Source organism: Lotus japonicus, chromosome 2 (assembly GCF_012489685.1).
Source record: "Lotus japonicus ecotype B-129 chromosome 2, LjGifu_v1.2".
NCBI lineage: Eukaryota > Viridiplantae > Streptophyta > Magnoliopsida > Fabales > Fabaceae > Lotus > Lotus japonicus.
In genome coordinates, this window is record NC_080042.1 from 95,530,758 (window position 1) to 95,544,809 (window position 14,052).

General features: G+C 42.0%; 3 protein-coding genes across 3 annotated transcripts; 1 reads left to right on the forward strand and 2 right to left on the reverse strand.

Moving 5' to 3' along the window:
* Positions 1-1,723: 1,723 nt before the first annotated feature.
* Positions 1,724-4,874, forward strand: LOC130741465 (protein MAINTENANCE OF MERISTEMS-like). Its single transcript, XM_057594397.1, has 4 exons — positions 1,724-1,951; positions 2,484-3,477; positions 3,563-4,323; positions 4,412-4,874. The coding sequence occupies exons 2-4, from the start codon at positions 3,375-3,377 to the stop codon at positions 4,766-4,768; spliced, it is 1,221 nt and encodes a 406-aa protein (XP_057450380.1). The 5' UTR covers positions 1,724-1,951; positions 2,484-3,374; the 3' UTR covers positions 4,769-4,874.
* Positions 4,875-7,372: 2,498 nt separating this feature from the next.
* LOC130741464 (protein FAR-RED IMPAIRED RESPONSE 1-like) lies at positions 7,373-8,975 on the reverse strand. The gene is made up of 2 exons (XM_057594396.1): positions 7,822-8,975; positions 7,373-7,735 (listed from the first exon to the last, which is right to left on the reverse strand). Exons 1-2 carry the CDS (start codon positions 8,883-8,885, stop codon positions 7,381-7,383), a joined length of 1,419 nt encoding a protein of 472 aa, XP_057450379.1. The 5' UTR covers positions 8,886-8,975; the 3' UTR covers positions 7,373-7,380.
* A 3,138-nt stretch (positions 8,976-12,113) lies between these two features.
* LOC130737352 (pentatricopeptide repeat-containing protein At2g13600-like) lies at positions 12,114-13,919 on the reverse strand. Its single transcript, XM_057589096.1, has one exon. It carries the CDS (start codon positions 13,917-13,919, stop codon positions 12,114-12,116), a length of 1,806 nt encoding a protein of 601 aa, XP_057445079.1.
* Positions 13,920-14,052: the final 133 nt, after the last annotated feature.

Sequence of the window (14,052 nt, forward strand, 5' to 3'; positions counted from 1 at the left end):
GCAAAAAACGACCCTGAAGTTTCCACCAGGTTGCAAAATTGGTCTTCCGTTAAATTCCGTCTAAAATCTAATTGAAAATGATGACATGGCATTTCTAAATTAATTTTAAGTGACAAATAATAATTTTTTAATTAAATAACATTTAGTCAGTTGCATTTTTAGTCCCCCACTCTATAATCACCACTCATCTTCCCTCCTCATTCCTCACTTTCTCCATCTTCATCAACACAAACCCAAAAAATTTGTAACTACTAAAATTAAAATCATCCTCATCTCCATTTTCATCAATTATTGTTCATCTTCATCAATACATGCATTTGATTCCAACATCATCCCAACCACTTTCGTACCCAAATCCAAACACCATGAGACCAAACATCAAGGTACAGAGAGTATAAATCCAATTGTAGAACTTGAACACTTAATTATTTAGGAGGACATAATAGACTACAAATCCTAAGGATGTCATATTGCCATGTATCAAATCCAAAGTTTGCACAATTATCCCAGTATGTATCAACTAAATGAATGAATTCAAAACAAACAACCAATATGAGAGACAACCAGTTGTTTCCAGTTTGAAATTGAAGCTCTGAGAATGGGCAAAATTGGAACATTGTTGAGCTTAGCCAAACTCTGAATCTGACGTTGAAGCCTGATATGAATGGAGCTTTCTTTCACGCCCAAATCGAAACCCATAACCACCGCCGCTGCCACCCTCAAATCGCGACGACTCCCAAATCTCGACCCACATCCTCCACTGCCCCACCCCTTAATCGCAACCCACAACCTCCATTGCCCCCACCTCGAAATCGCAACCCAACAAACCCACACTAACCCACCACCACCAACAAACCCAGAACAAAGGTAGAAGAGGAACGTAGAAGGGAGAACGTTGTTGAGAGATTGATGCATCCAGATCTGGCCCCAAATTTTGAATCTCTCTGGCCAATCTATTCGATTTGCATCATGGTGGCTGGTTCGGACTAGGACTTTGATTTTGCTGGTTGGTGAAGGTGTTGGATTTGGAAGTAGAAGAGAAAGTCTGATTGATGACAAGGTGTGAAGGAGTTGGATATCTCCGGATTTTGAAGAGAGAAATGGAAAAAGTGAGGTTTGGAGGAGAAGGATTATGATTATGGAGAAAACGATAATTATGGAATGAACCTTTTTTTTGAAAGCTTGTGATTTCTGGGTAGATGATGAAGAATGCTTAAAGAAAGGGATGAAGATGATGAAGTTTATGGGTTTTTTATTTTTTTACCCAGAAAACGTTAAAATATATTTTTTTCTCAATTTTAGTTTTTCTTTATTTTATAATTCATTTTTAACGGAATATTCTGTTAGATTTTAGACGGAATTTAACGGAAGACCAATTTTGCAACCGAGTGTAAACTTCAGGGTCGTTTTTTTGCTAATTTTGAAGTTTAGAATGATTTTTACAGGAAGGCCAAAGTTGGGGGACCAAAAGTGCAATTAAGCCTTCATTTAAATATATAGTTACCTCTCATGTGTCTATCCTACATGATTATGTCATGTGATAGATCATCACCATTCATTATTTATAATAAAATCTAACGGTGCATATCATCTCCCCGCAATTACCACCATGATCTCCCTAATTTTCGGGAGTTGGGTTTGGGGCCCCCCCTATGGGGCTCCCCGCCCCACTTAAAGTGGGGAAATTACTGGAACGCCCCCCTTTAATAGAATACGAAAGCAACATTTCCGTATTCAATACGGAAGTCTTATATCCGTATTATATTAGTATGTAAACCGGCAAGGGTTTATTCAAACCCATTTCAAACTTCATTCCGTATTTTGCCAAGCTCTTCTCCCCTCTTCAACCTTCGATCTCTGTCGCTCCCCTTGCTTGAACCGTGTACTTGAAAGGTTCCATCATCTCCATCAAAGCTCTTCACAACCCCATTCTCAGAATTGAAACCTAGAGGTAAGGATTTTTGGATTTTCCCCATTTAACTTGAAATTATGTTAATCATTGAACCCTAGGGTAGTCGATTGTTGCTTGTGTAGAGGTATTGTTGGCTGAAATGTCTTGAATGTGGTTTGGGTTTAGGGCCGATAGCTCATTGTCGTTAATGGCGTTTCTGGGTAAATACGGATCACAGGTTTCCGTATTGAATATGGAAAATGGTTTTCCGTATTCAGTATGGAACATGGTTTTCCGTATTGAATACGGAAAAACGTTTTCCGTATTCATCTTAGAACCAAACCCAACACTTATAATTGATTCTGGGTTCAGAATCAATTATAGAAGGTTTCCAAAGCATTTGTGAGTAGTTTCTAGATGCCATAATTGATTATTAGGAAAATAAAAGTTGATCCAAGCATGCATAATCCACAGAAGATCCGATTATCATCTATGTACTTATAAAATTCTAGGAATTTTCCATTTGCTTGCATCATGTTTCTGTCTATGGCTGAAATGGTATATATAGTGAATGTTTGCTCTGAATATATAGTGAGAATGAAGAACAGAAAGAGGTCTCATGCTTCTAGTGAGGATGTCGGGGCTACTGAGGATAGACACCGGCGGTTACATGCTTCTAGCCGGCGCGGCGATCATGCTGCAACCTCTCAGGCGGTGGAGGCTTCAGCTCCAGTTGTTTCTCCGCCGTCTCCCATGATTGAGGTTCCTCTGTTTGATTATCCGCCGTCTCCCACGGTTGAGATACCTACAGTTGTTTCTCCGCCCTCTCCCATGGTTGAGTCATCAGGCGAGGAGTCCTCAGGCGAGGAGTCCTCAGGCGAGGAGTCTTCCGGCGAGGAGTCATCAGGCGAGGCCTCATCCGGCATGGGAGGATCTGACGAGGATAGTATTCCTCCGCCTACTGTTGATGCTGATGTCCTGCCGCCAGAGCAGGGGGAGCAGGGGGCACAGGGTGGCGAGGAGGACCTGATCCAGAGGTTGCCGCCGTTTCCGGGGGGGCCTGTTGAGCTATCGCTCCTCACCCATTATGCTGATCACAAGGCTCCCTGGGCGTGGCATGCACTCCTACGCACAGACGAGCGGTATGTGGACCGTCGACAGTTGAAGGTGGCCACAGCTGGGGGGAAGGTTTGGAACCTTGCTTGTGATGGTGATTCAGACAGTCACAGGCGGGTTCGAGAGTTGATTGAGCAGACGGGTCTTCATCAGCTACCCTATTGCAGCTACCCGGTGACAGATGCAGGCCTTATTTTGGCCCTTGTGGAGCGATGGCATGAGGAGACTAGTAGCTTCCACATGCCGTTCGGGGAGATGACTATCACCTTGGACGACGTGTCGGCTCTTCTCCATCTCCCCATGGGGTCGAGGTTCTATACGCCTGGGAGGGGAGAGAGACGAGTGTGCAGCGCTCTGTGCTCAGTTGATGGGAGGATCTGTTGGTATTTATGAGGCTGAGTTTGATACGAATAGGTCCCAGACTATTCGCTTTGGGGTCTTGCAGACCCGGTATGAGGCTGCGTTGGCGGGTATGTCTTAATTATTATTGTATTGTCTTTGTATCTATTATTATTGTATTGTTATAAACTATTAACTTAATTCACTTCATTGTAGAGCACCGATATGAGGACGCTGCACGGATTTGGCTGGTGAACCAGCTAGGCGCCACGCTCTTTGCTAGCAAGAGCGGAGGCTACCATACGACCGTCTACTGGATAGGGATGTTGGAGGATCTTGGTCGAGTGTGCGAGTACGCGTGGGGCGCGATTGCGCTCGCTACGCTATACGACCAGCTTAGTCGAGCGTCCAGGAGGGGGACGGCCCAGATGGGAGGTTTTAGCTCGCTCCTGCTAGGATGGGTCTACGAGTACCTTTCTGACTGCGTCATTATCCGTAGGGCGGATCCGGAGTACTCGCAGGACCAGCCTAGGGCGCGGCGGTGGGCTATGTCCCGGGTCGGGCATGCAGGCCTTGATGAGAGGCGAGTCATGCTCGATGAGCTGACGGTGGATGACGTTATATGGACCCCATTTGAGGACCATCGGGCTCATCGACCACGGGATCCGAGGGCCATGTATTCTGGCTACATCCGGTCGCCATTTGGCCGTGTTGTTCGACGGCATCTACCAGAGAGGGTTCTGCGCCAGTTTGGCTTCATACAGGATGTCCCTCGACACCCCTCTGAGATCCAGACGTCTGGGTCCCTTGCTGAGACCGCAGATGCTGCCTTTGCTGAGTTTGCGCCGCACCTCCGCCCTCAGGGGATCCCCGCTACATATCCGGGAGAGGCTGTGGAGGATTGCATGAGGTGGTACAGCGCTGTGTCCCATCGGTTCATCATCCCTGATGATAGGAGGGAGGAGTTCAGTGCAGTGGTAAGTTTGAATTTTATTTTCCATTCAATTGTGATTTTTTGTTCATGATATTTTATTTGTATCTAATGTATCTACATTATTTTTGCAGACTGTTATGCGTCGGGCCGTGGACTTGTTGGAGCAGTCACTCGAGGTGCCAGATGCTCCTGCAGAGGGCACGCATTCCCGATCCCTCACTGAGAGGGCGCTGGATCTTATTAGATCCAATGCCTTCATTGGTACCCAGGGGGTAGCCTTTGCTGCTGTCCGAGGAGCTAGAGCTGCAGGAGGCAGAGGTCGTGGAGACAGAGCGCGTGGAGGCAGAGGCCGTGGAGGCAGAGCCCGTGGAGAGGGTGCTCCTGCAGAGGGTGCTCCTGCAGAGGGTGCGCGTGGAGGCAGAGGCCGTGGAGGCAGAGCCCGTGGACCTAGAGGTCGTAGAGGGGCCGGTAGGGGTCGGGGCGAGTGATTGACTGTATATTTGTATATTTTTTTTGTATTTTTATATTATGACATGTGACTCTTTGTATTAGGACTCTCTTTATATTAATCATGCTTTCTATTTTCACTCATTATATGCCGACTCTTGTTTTGAAAAAAACCCGTATAACTACACCGTAAATAATCAAAGGCAGGATAAGTAACATAAATAATTCATGGCAAACAGTTTAAAGGGTACACGAAATTATTCAGAAGCAACACGAAAACAAAATTAATCCTCAGTGATATCGATGAAGTCGTGGGGTCCGCTATCCTGTGGAAATACTTTGACTATGTTGGGCAACGTTATATTCAGATAACGAACAGATTTACTCGGTGCAAACACAGCAACCTGCAAGTAAATTGCAAATTTAAAAGATTAATGCGTACTTGTTCAAAGGAAGCAAGATTAATGTTTAAGGTAATAGACCTTTTGGAGAACAAGAACAGATCCAACAGTTATGACATTCCTAAATTCCCCGTCAGTGAAGGCCTTGCGATGGACGCTAGCGTCAACGGTGCCCGTAGGGTCCTAAATCAATGCAATCGTGAGAGAAAATGAGACAACAAATTGACGGTTAAAGAAGCTGGACAAAAGCGAGCAAATACCTTGAGGGTAACTTTGGCATCTCCGAAACCATTGGGAGTGCATGATTTAATAACAGCAACAACACTCTCTACTCTCTCAACATTCGTTGTGATTGTGCCCAGCGGAGTGGCAGATTCCACCAATTGCAGGGCTGTAAGCCAAGCATTTGAATTGAAATCAGGATCGGTTTCGGTTGATCTGTCTTCGAGCGCACGCCTCACAAATTCTTGGGTCGGAATGAGTAGTGTGTTAGGGTTGGATCTACGCCCATACATGGCAGCCTGGACGGCGCCAGCTGGCCCATGAATGAGAGGACGAGAGCTGCTAGAAGTGCTGCCTTGACGTTTGCAACGGCGGACTAATGCATCCCAGTCTTGTTCCATTGTTTTTTTTTATCTTCGAAAGCAAGACATGAAGAAAAGGATGAAGAAGAATAAAGAACCCAGAGAGATTTATAGCAGAATAGTCAAAAGATTTATGGTGTTTGGTGGATAATACAAGTGTGGTTGGGGTTGGTTGGTGGTAGATAGTAATGTCAGGTTTCAAGTTCGTCATTTAGTGGATGAAAATGACAAGACTCTGATGATGGGGTGGTTGGAAATGACAGGACTCTGATGATGGGGTGGTTGGAAATGACAGGACTCTGATGACAGAGTGGTTGTCTATGTTAATTATCCCTGATGCTGATTCAAAATAATAAGGCCCATCAATATAACAATGACCATCAAATTAATATTATTAAAAGCAACAAATGAACATCATAAAGGCAAGGCCCATCAGATTAATATTACAGAGCGTTTACAAATGAATATCACACAAAAGTGTGGTGTCAATCTGAGGTGATGTCTACATAGCTTTGGTGAATAAGAGGAACACCAAAAGTAACAAGCCAAGCTTCGTATTCTGATGTGAATCTTCCTAAACGTGTACCATATGGGGCGCACCAGCTTACTGATGTAGGATCAACATACCGTTCCCACTGGAGAGCAATTGGCGGCATAGAATGTCTAGGAGTTAGATGGAGCTACATTATAGAGAATAACAATAAAATTAGATAACTTGCAAATACAACAAATCAATTCACCAATTGGATATTAGTGTACTCAATCAAAAAATATCTGTACAAAGTGATTAATCACATGACCAACAGCTATAACAGGATGTACATCCGGTGGACCTTCTCCTCTTAGTGGAAGGTATGACCAACAACCCGTAGAGGAGATGGATATGAAAACCACTTGGAACCTGGTTGCTACAAGGTATCCCATCTCTGGCAGTTGCATCCATTTATCCTCGGTAGCCGGATCACCAGGAGGAAGAGTGAGTCGGGAATGTAAGGCATTAACCACATGTCTGGACCACATTTCATCATACAACCCTCTGTGTCTTTCAAGTTCTTCTATCAACGCTGCCCTAACCCATGACCAACTTTCCTCACCTGATGGTAGTCCGAGTAATGCAGCAACGGCTCTATAGCCACAATTACCATCATCCTCAACATTCTGAACTGTTTGTATATATGGGTGGAAAAAGGCTGGAAAATGACCCATGAAATAGCTTGTATCAGACTTCTTCACACGCTTCTTCTTCTTTGGTGGTTGTGAAACCTTCTTTGCCTCTCTGATCTCCCTATCAACATGTTCAAAACCTGAAAGATCACGAGTCAAGGATCCTATTGCTTTATTCTTAGGTGGTATTTTCTCATTCGCCTTAAGAGTGCGCTTGGACCTTATCTTAACCGCAGGAGTACAAAGTGAACTGCTTTCAGGACAATAGATCGCTTGAAGCTTCCTCCTTACCATACTCTGCCCTCCAGTATCCAAAGAACTGAAATAATGTGTCAATGCCTCAACTTCTGGTTGCATATCTCCATGGTTCATGCCGCAAATATGGTTGCTGGTAGTATCTGCAACAGGTTCAGGTACATGCTCCCAACTCAGTCTCTTCCAGAATGGATGAATTGACTCATATGGAACTCTTTCATAACCTGCAAGTTCACAAAAGTGTCACTTTCAATAACAAATAGAATTAATTGACAAGAGAGTGGTTGACCGGTGACCTGCAAGTTCACAACCGCAAGGTAGTCCATGAGTCTCTCTCAACAAGCAATCGCATCCGCCGTAGGACTTCATTCTTATATGTTCATCGTCGATGAGCTGCAGGCATTTGTTTGACACAAATCCTCTAATATTTGTGTAAAATGGGAACATGAAAATGTGATCAATTCTGTGAATACTGCGCTCAAACGATGCTAATATTTCAGTATGTCGATTACATGTCAAACTATGCGACGCATCCCATGAAGTGGCCAGGTCACCCTTGCAATCCCGTAACATCTTCTTCAAACTGGCATGTGCACCCTCAGCCCTGCAAACAACAAATAGATATCTTATTAACAACAATCTATCAAATGAACAAACAACGCATAAATTAAGCTCATGTAATTTTTTTACCTGTTACTTGTTGTTGTTCCAAAGTGCATCACATGATTTGTCCATGCCTTGGCGAATTTCTCCTTGTGAACCAACCATGTAGTAGAACAATAGGAGGTAAAGTTGCTGTATTTTGCCTTGCACATATTAAACAATTGCATCCATTTCACTTCAAATTCTTCAACTGTTGCAGCATCCACCACCTCTGCCCACTTCATCATAACCAACTCAGCAAAATCATCTGTGCCAACATAGAGTTTGCACTTTGCCAAAACACACTTGTTGATGTGCCACAAGCATAATAAATGTGTAGTGTTAGGAAGGCTTTGCTTAGCAGCACTCAATAAGGCAAGATCCCTGTCAGTAACAATCACCTTAGGCAACATGGCTTGATCAGCTAATAGAGACTTCATACACTCCAGTGCCCAAACGTAGTCATCTGTGCCCTCATTAACAATGTAGCAAAAGGTTATGGAGTATGTCTTATCTGTGGAAGTCAGTCCAACAATCTCAAGCAAGGGAATTGCATATTTGTTTGTCTTGTATGTGCAATCCATAATCACTACATATGGAAATGTGTTGAACAGTTTGATAGCATTTGGATGAGCCCAAAATACATCCCTAATGACTTCCGATCCAGGCTCATGTCTTTCAAAGTGGACATACTTGTCACCGTCCAACTTCTTCAACAAGTGTTGCATTTCTGTCAATCCCCCGCGGAGGGATTTTCTTAACCTCTTGCAAACACCATAAATCTGAGATATGGTAGTCAAGTTTGAAGGATTGTTTTCCTTCAAAGTCAACAACATCTTTCTCGGTGGAACCCAACTCCTTGTCATTTTTCCCACTTGCTCCTTCTCTCCGGGTTTTAGACGACCAACAAAATTGTGCCCAAGTAGTGACCTAGCTGGTTCATGGTTGTGTATATCTTCCATCACCTTTAGCCGCCAATCTCTATCTATGCCATTTTTCCTAGGTCGTCCTTTTAGTCTAAAAGGACAACCTGTCTTTTGTGATCTCGTCCCTTCAACAAGGTCAGGGTCTCTATAAGGAACATATTTACCATGCTTCTCGCACCCCAACATGACATAAGCTTTTCTGCTTCCATTCCCACCATAATCTGACTTTGTTATCAACGTAACATATCCATTTTCAATCGCAATTCCATGAACCCAATTGATAAGATCATCACGGGTAGGGAAAATCTGTTATAATAATAAGAATTGATTACAAGGGTGATCAAGACATAATAAGAATTGATATATTACACTCTCAAAACAATGCAAAAATATGTTCAAAGAATACCTGATCAGTTGCAAATAAATGCGAGACATCTATACTTATACACGGGGGCACAAATGCTGGTGGTGGCACCTCTGTAGTGGCCTCTTCAGGTTGACCATTGTGAAATCCAGCTTCAATCAATTGTGACTCACCAAAGAAAAATGAATCTGTCATCCCTGGAAGAGAATACGGAAAGTTACATTCCATACTCAATACGGAAATATACTTTCCATACCGAATACGGATTGTTACTTTCCATACTGAATACGGAAAGTACCTTTCCATATTCAATACGGAAGATAACAATCCGTATTATATCACGACTCAGAATTCAAAAACCCATCCTTCTAACTACTTAAACTACTTAATCTAACTACTTAAACTACTTAATCTAACTACTTCCACTACTTAATCCTACAAAATAACAACAAATAAACACATAGACTTACCTCTACTACAACACTTGTTGTAGTGGTGGAGAGCTTGGGAAATGAAGGAGTGGATGGTGGTGGAGAGCTTGGGAATGAAAGTGAGGTAGGAGAGGGTGAGAGAGAGGGTGGTCTGGAGGCATTGAGGAGGTTCAGGGGGGCTGGTGAGGGGTTGGTGAAGGTTGGTGAGGGAGGAGTAATGGTGGAAAAAGGGGGAATCCTGTCAGAGTTAAATACGGAAAATACCTTTCCGTAGTCATCAAAATATAATACGGAAAGTACCTTTCCGTATTCAGTTAAATTGAATACGGAAAGTACCTTTCCGTAGGGCACTTTTGGGTTTAAAAAAAAAGGGTGGGGCGCGCAGCCCCATAGGGGAGGCCCCAAACCCAACTCCCCTAATTTTCCCCTTTTCACGTTTCCACACCGATAGGATACTCATCTCCGTCAACAGAAACAATTGATGTTGGGAAAAAACTCATCATTGGGTGAATAACCATCAACAAAATCATGATTCCAATCAGTGGCGGATACAAGGGGATATGGCCATGCTATAGTCACCCCAACATCTTGGTTCTGTTTTTTAATACCATGTAAAGTTTTATGTGGCACCACTCTTAGTATTATAAAAATATTATATATGTTACATTGTGAATATTCTAGGAATATGCTAGTTATTATCCATTGTACTCAATCTACCTAATCGAGATAACAAATGGTGACTTAAAGAAGTCTCATATTGCCTAGATTAGCTAGTGTATATATAATAAAGAACACACGTACATTGTATTGAGCCTAAGGTTTTGTGGTGTGTAGTTCTGACTTAGGTTTTCTAACATGGTATCAGAGCTAGTCTGATCTAAGCCATGACTTCCGCTTCCAAAAAAAATGAAAAAAAAACCGCAAAAAAAAATTCCAAAAAAAAATGATATACAGTACAAGGCATCTGAAGACTCATGAACAGAAGTCTAACACCTAATGACGTTCCGCTAAGCTCAAGCCCAAGATAAAGCAAGCCAAGGCCTCTGACTCAGACGAAGGAGCACAAGTCCAAGGAACTCCAATGTTCCCGCTGGAGTACTAGCCCAGACAAAGAAAGTCGAAAGGCAGACTCAGGCGAAGGAACACAAGCCCGACGACCACTGATGTTTCCGTTAGAGTACAAGTCAAAGGCAAAAAAAAAAGCAAGAAAAGAAAGATGAAAAAAATGGAGTCCCACTTGAGAGGGGAGTAATAGGGATAACAAATGGTGACTCAAAGAAGTCTCACATTTCCTATATTAGCTAGTGTACAAGTGTATATATAATAAAAGAACACACACCCATTACCTTAAGCTTAAGGTTTTGTGACGTGTGATTCTAACTTAGCTTTTCTAACACTACCTATAAAAATGCTAAGTATATGTCAAATTTGTTACACAAATAACGCATGTGAGAATTAATGTTTTTTGAGAAGTAATATGCACTTTAATTTGGGCACCCAAATCAAAATCCTGCCTCCGCCAATTCCAATACAATAAAAGAAAACAAATTATTAGCAATCCAAATCAAAATCATAAGAACCATGATCTGATTGTTATTGTGAATGTGATGGAAACAAACAAATCTTCAAACGCCACAAAATTTACACATCCCAGATGTAAGACCCAGAGAGGTTAATGACGTGTTCTAACAATGGTGAGTAGTTAATGACAAGTTAACAAGGGTTTGGAACTAGTGTCGGAACACGATGGAGATGGGTTTTGTTACAATGTAGGAACGCAAAAACAATTTGGAACCAACATTCACCGTTAGATTTAATTAAAACTAATAAAGGGTCCTGATCTATCACATGATCATATCATGTGAGATAGTCATATGAGAGGATCTAAATCTCTATTTTTATGTCATATTTGGAACTTGTACTAACTGCGCTGCAAATCAACCTTAAGCAGTGCAGTCATGAATTTTGTTTCCTATAGAAGTGTGATTCCATCCGTAGTATCCTCTTAGGCTCAGACCACCCGAGTAGTATGAGCTTTGGTCATACGTGTTGTCAAAACATATACAAAGTGTTAAGAAAATTTTATTAACACTTAAGAAACCCCCTCTCCCTTGATCTATCCTCGTATTACTAAACTATAAATTTCATTAAAATTATGATATTTATATTTTCTTCAAGCAATAGTTCACAGAAATTTCATTAGACTTCAAAGTGTTAATAAAATTTTATTCAACTGTATATTCTCTAATAGAATTAATTTCATTAACAAAAACTTGTGTGTTTTGTGTTGATGAGGTGAATATCTTAATACTATTTTTTTAAAGAATTTTATCATATGTATTTCATTATATAAAAATCATTTCATATTTAATCATATTGTTTTATACTTAATAAAGTTAATCTTAATGTGAGCTAGCATATATGACATTTAATATAACAATTCTCTTATATAGAGAATTGAAACTAAAAGAACTGAATGTCTAAAACAAGCCTGTTTGAGCTACTAGGTTCATGTATATTAGAAGGTAGAACATAAAATAGGAAAGCTGAAACTCTAAACTTTCAAAGGGAGAAATCATGTGAATAATAAGTTCTCCTTCACCCACATCTTCCTAGTATTTAAATCTTTTCGATTTCAATCCAGCTGGATCCTGGTACTTTTTTCACATTCCTTTTCTCCATAAGTTCTCTCAGAATCACCACGCCATTCCAATTGCTCAACTCAGCCAACATGTTAGACAATAATAAATAAGTTGATGGGTCTTTTTTGTCCTGAAGCATGGCTTGTTCTGCTGCAAGTTTCCCAGTCTCCACATCCCCGTGAACCTGACAAGCACTGAGCAATGTTTGCCAAACAAGCACACCTGGCTGAAATGGCATTCTTAGGATTAATTCCACAGCTTCTTTAATAAGTCCAGCGCGGCCTAGGATATTCACCATACAAGCGTAGTGATCTTCACCAGGAAAGATTCCATATTCTTTAGTCATTGAGGAAAAATATTTCCACCCTTCATTCACAAACTTAGCTTGACTACATGCATAGAGGATACAAATGAAGGTGATGTAATTTGGCACTACAGTACTTGTCTCCCTCATTTCATCAAAAATTTGAAGAGCTTCTCTGGATTTGCCATTCTGTGCACATGCCATTATCATTGTTGTCCATGAGATGACAGAGCGGGAATTCATTGAATGAAAAACACTCCGTGCACTGTCCATGCACCCACATTTTGCATACATATCAAGAAGAGCATTATCAACACAAGCATCAACCTCACTTCCAAGTTTGATCCTCAAGCCATGAATTTGTTTGCCTTCCTCCAGCGAAGCCAAACTAGCACAAGCATTTAGGGCAGTTGCCAAGGTAAATTTATTTGGCTTTACACCCATTATCTTCATATGTGCAATGACTGTAAGTGCCTTTCTTGGTTCCCCACACAGTAAACATCCGGCAGCCATCTGGGACCAAGAGCACACATCTTTGTTAGGCATCTCGTCAAAGGCTCTGAAACCCTCCTCCAACTTTTGATTTTTGATATACATATCAGCCAGAGAGTTACCTACACAAATATCATCCCCATAACCACTCTTGACAAGGTGTGCATGTACCTGCATTCCCATTTGGAGATAAGATAGAGCAGCCAAGCCAGTGAGGGCGGTGGAAAATGAGAAGTTATCCGGTTTTATACCCTTCCGGCTCATGCAACACCAAAATCCAGGAATCTGGTCACAAGAAAACTGCAAGTAGCCCCCCATCATGGTATTCCATGACACAATATCCTTGCCAGCAGGACTTATCTCAAAAACATGCAAGGCTTCGGCCAGTTTACCATGCCTGACTAAGGCTGTCAAAAAAGCATTGAGTAAGAAGATATTAGACTCAAATCCCGACCGCACCACTAATGAATAAATCTGGAAAGCCTGAGGATGAGGAGGAGGAGGAGGAAGATTCTCAGAGTCAGAGTCAGAATCAGTCAATGAGCAGGCATGAAGAGCACTAACAAATGTGAACTCATTTGGTTTTGTGAGTCCCTCACGGTGCATTCGGCTGAACAAAGAAAGTGTTTCCGAAGGACACCCATTTTGGACGCAACCAGCCATGACAGCAGACCATGACACCACATTCCTTTGTGGCATTTCTTCAAACATCTTGAGACCCGAATGAAGGTCTCCCATTTTGACATACATGTTGACCAAATGGTTCTCAAGAAAAAGAGATGAAGGAATACATCCTTTGATGAATTTAGCATGAGCCGCTCTTCCGCTCACAAGATCTGAATCTTGCACATATCCTCTCAACAAATCCGAGTACATCTTCTCTCGTTCCCTTGTGGTTGTGGCCACAGAACATGCCTGCGACAGGAAGGTTCTTCCAATTGTAGTTGATTGTCTCCCTTCCAACCAAACGCTGCAGTAGCCAACCATATATTTCTATTTCCCAATTATTTACTTCTCCTCATCAATGGATTAAGCAACCATCAGCAACCCGCAAACGGAAACTATTCCGACCGAACTCATGAGTCATTCATAACTAACCATTGTTTTGAGAGCATGATGA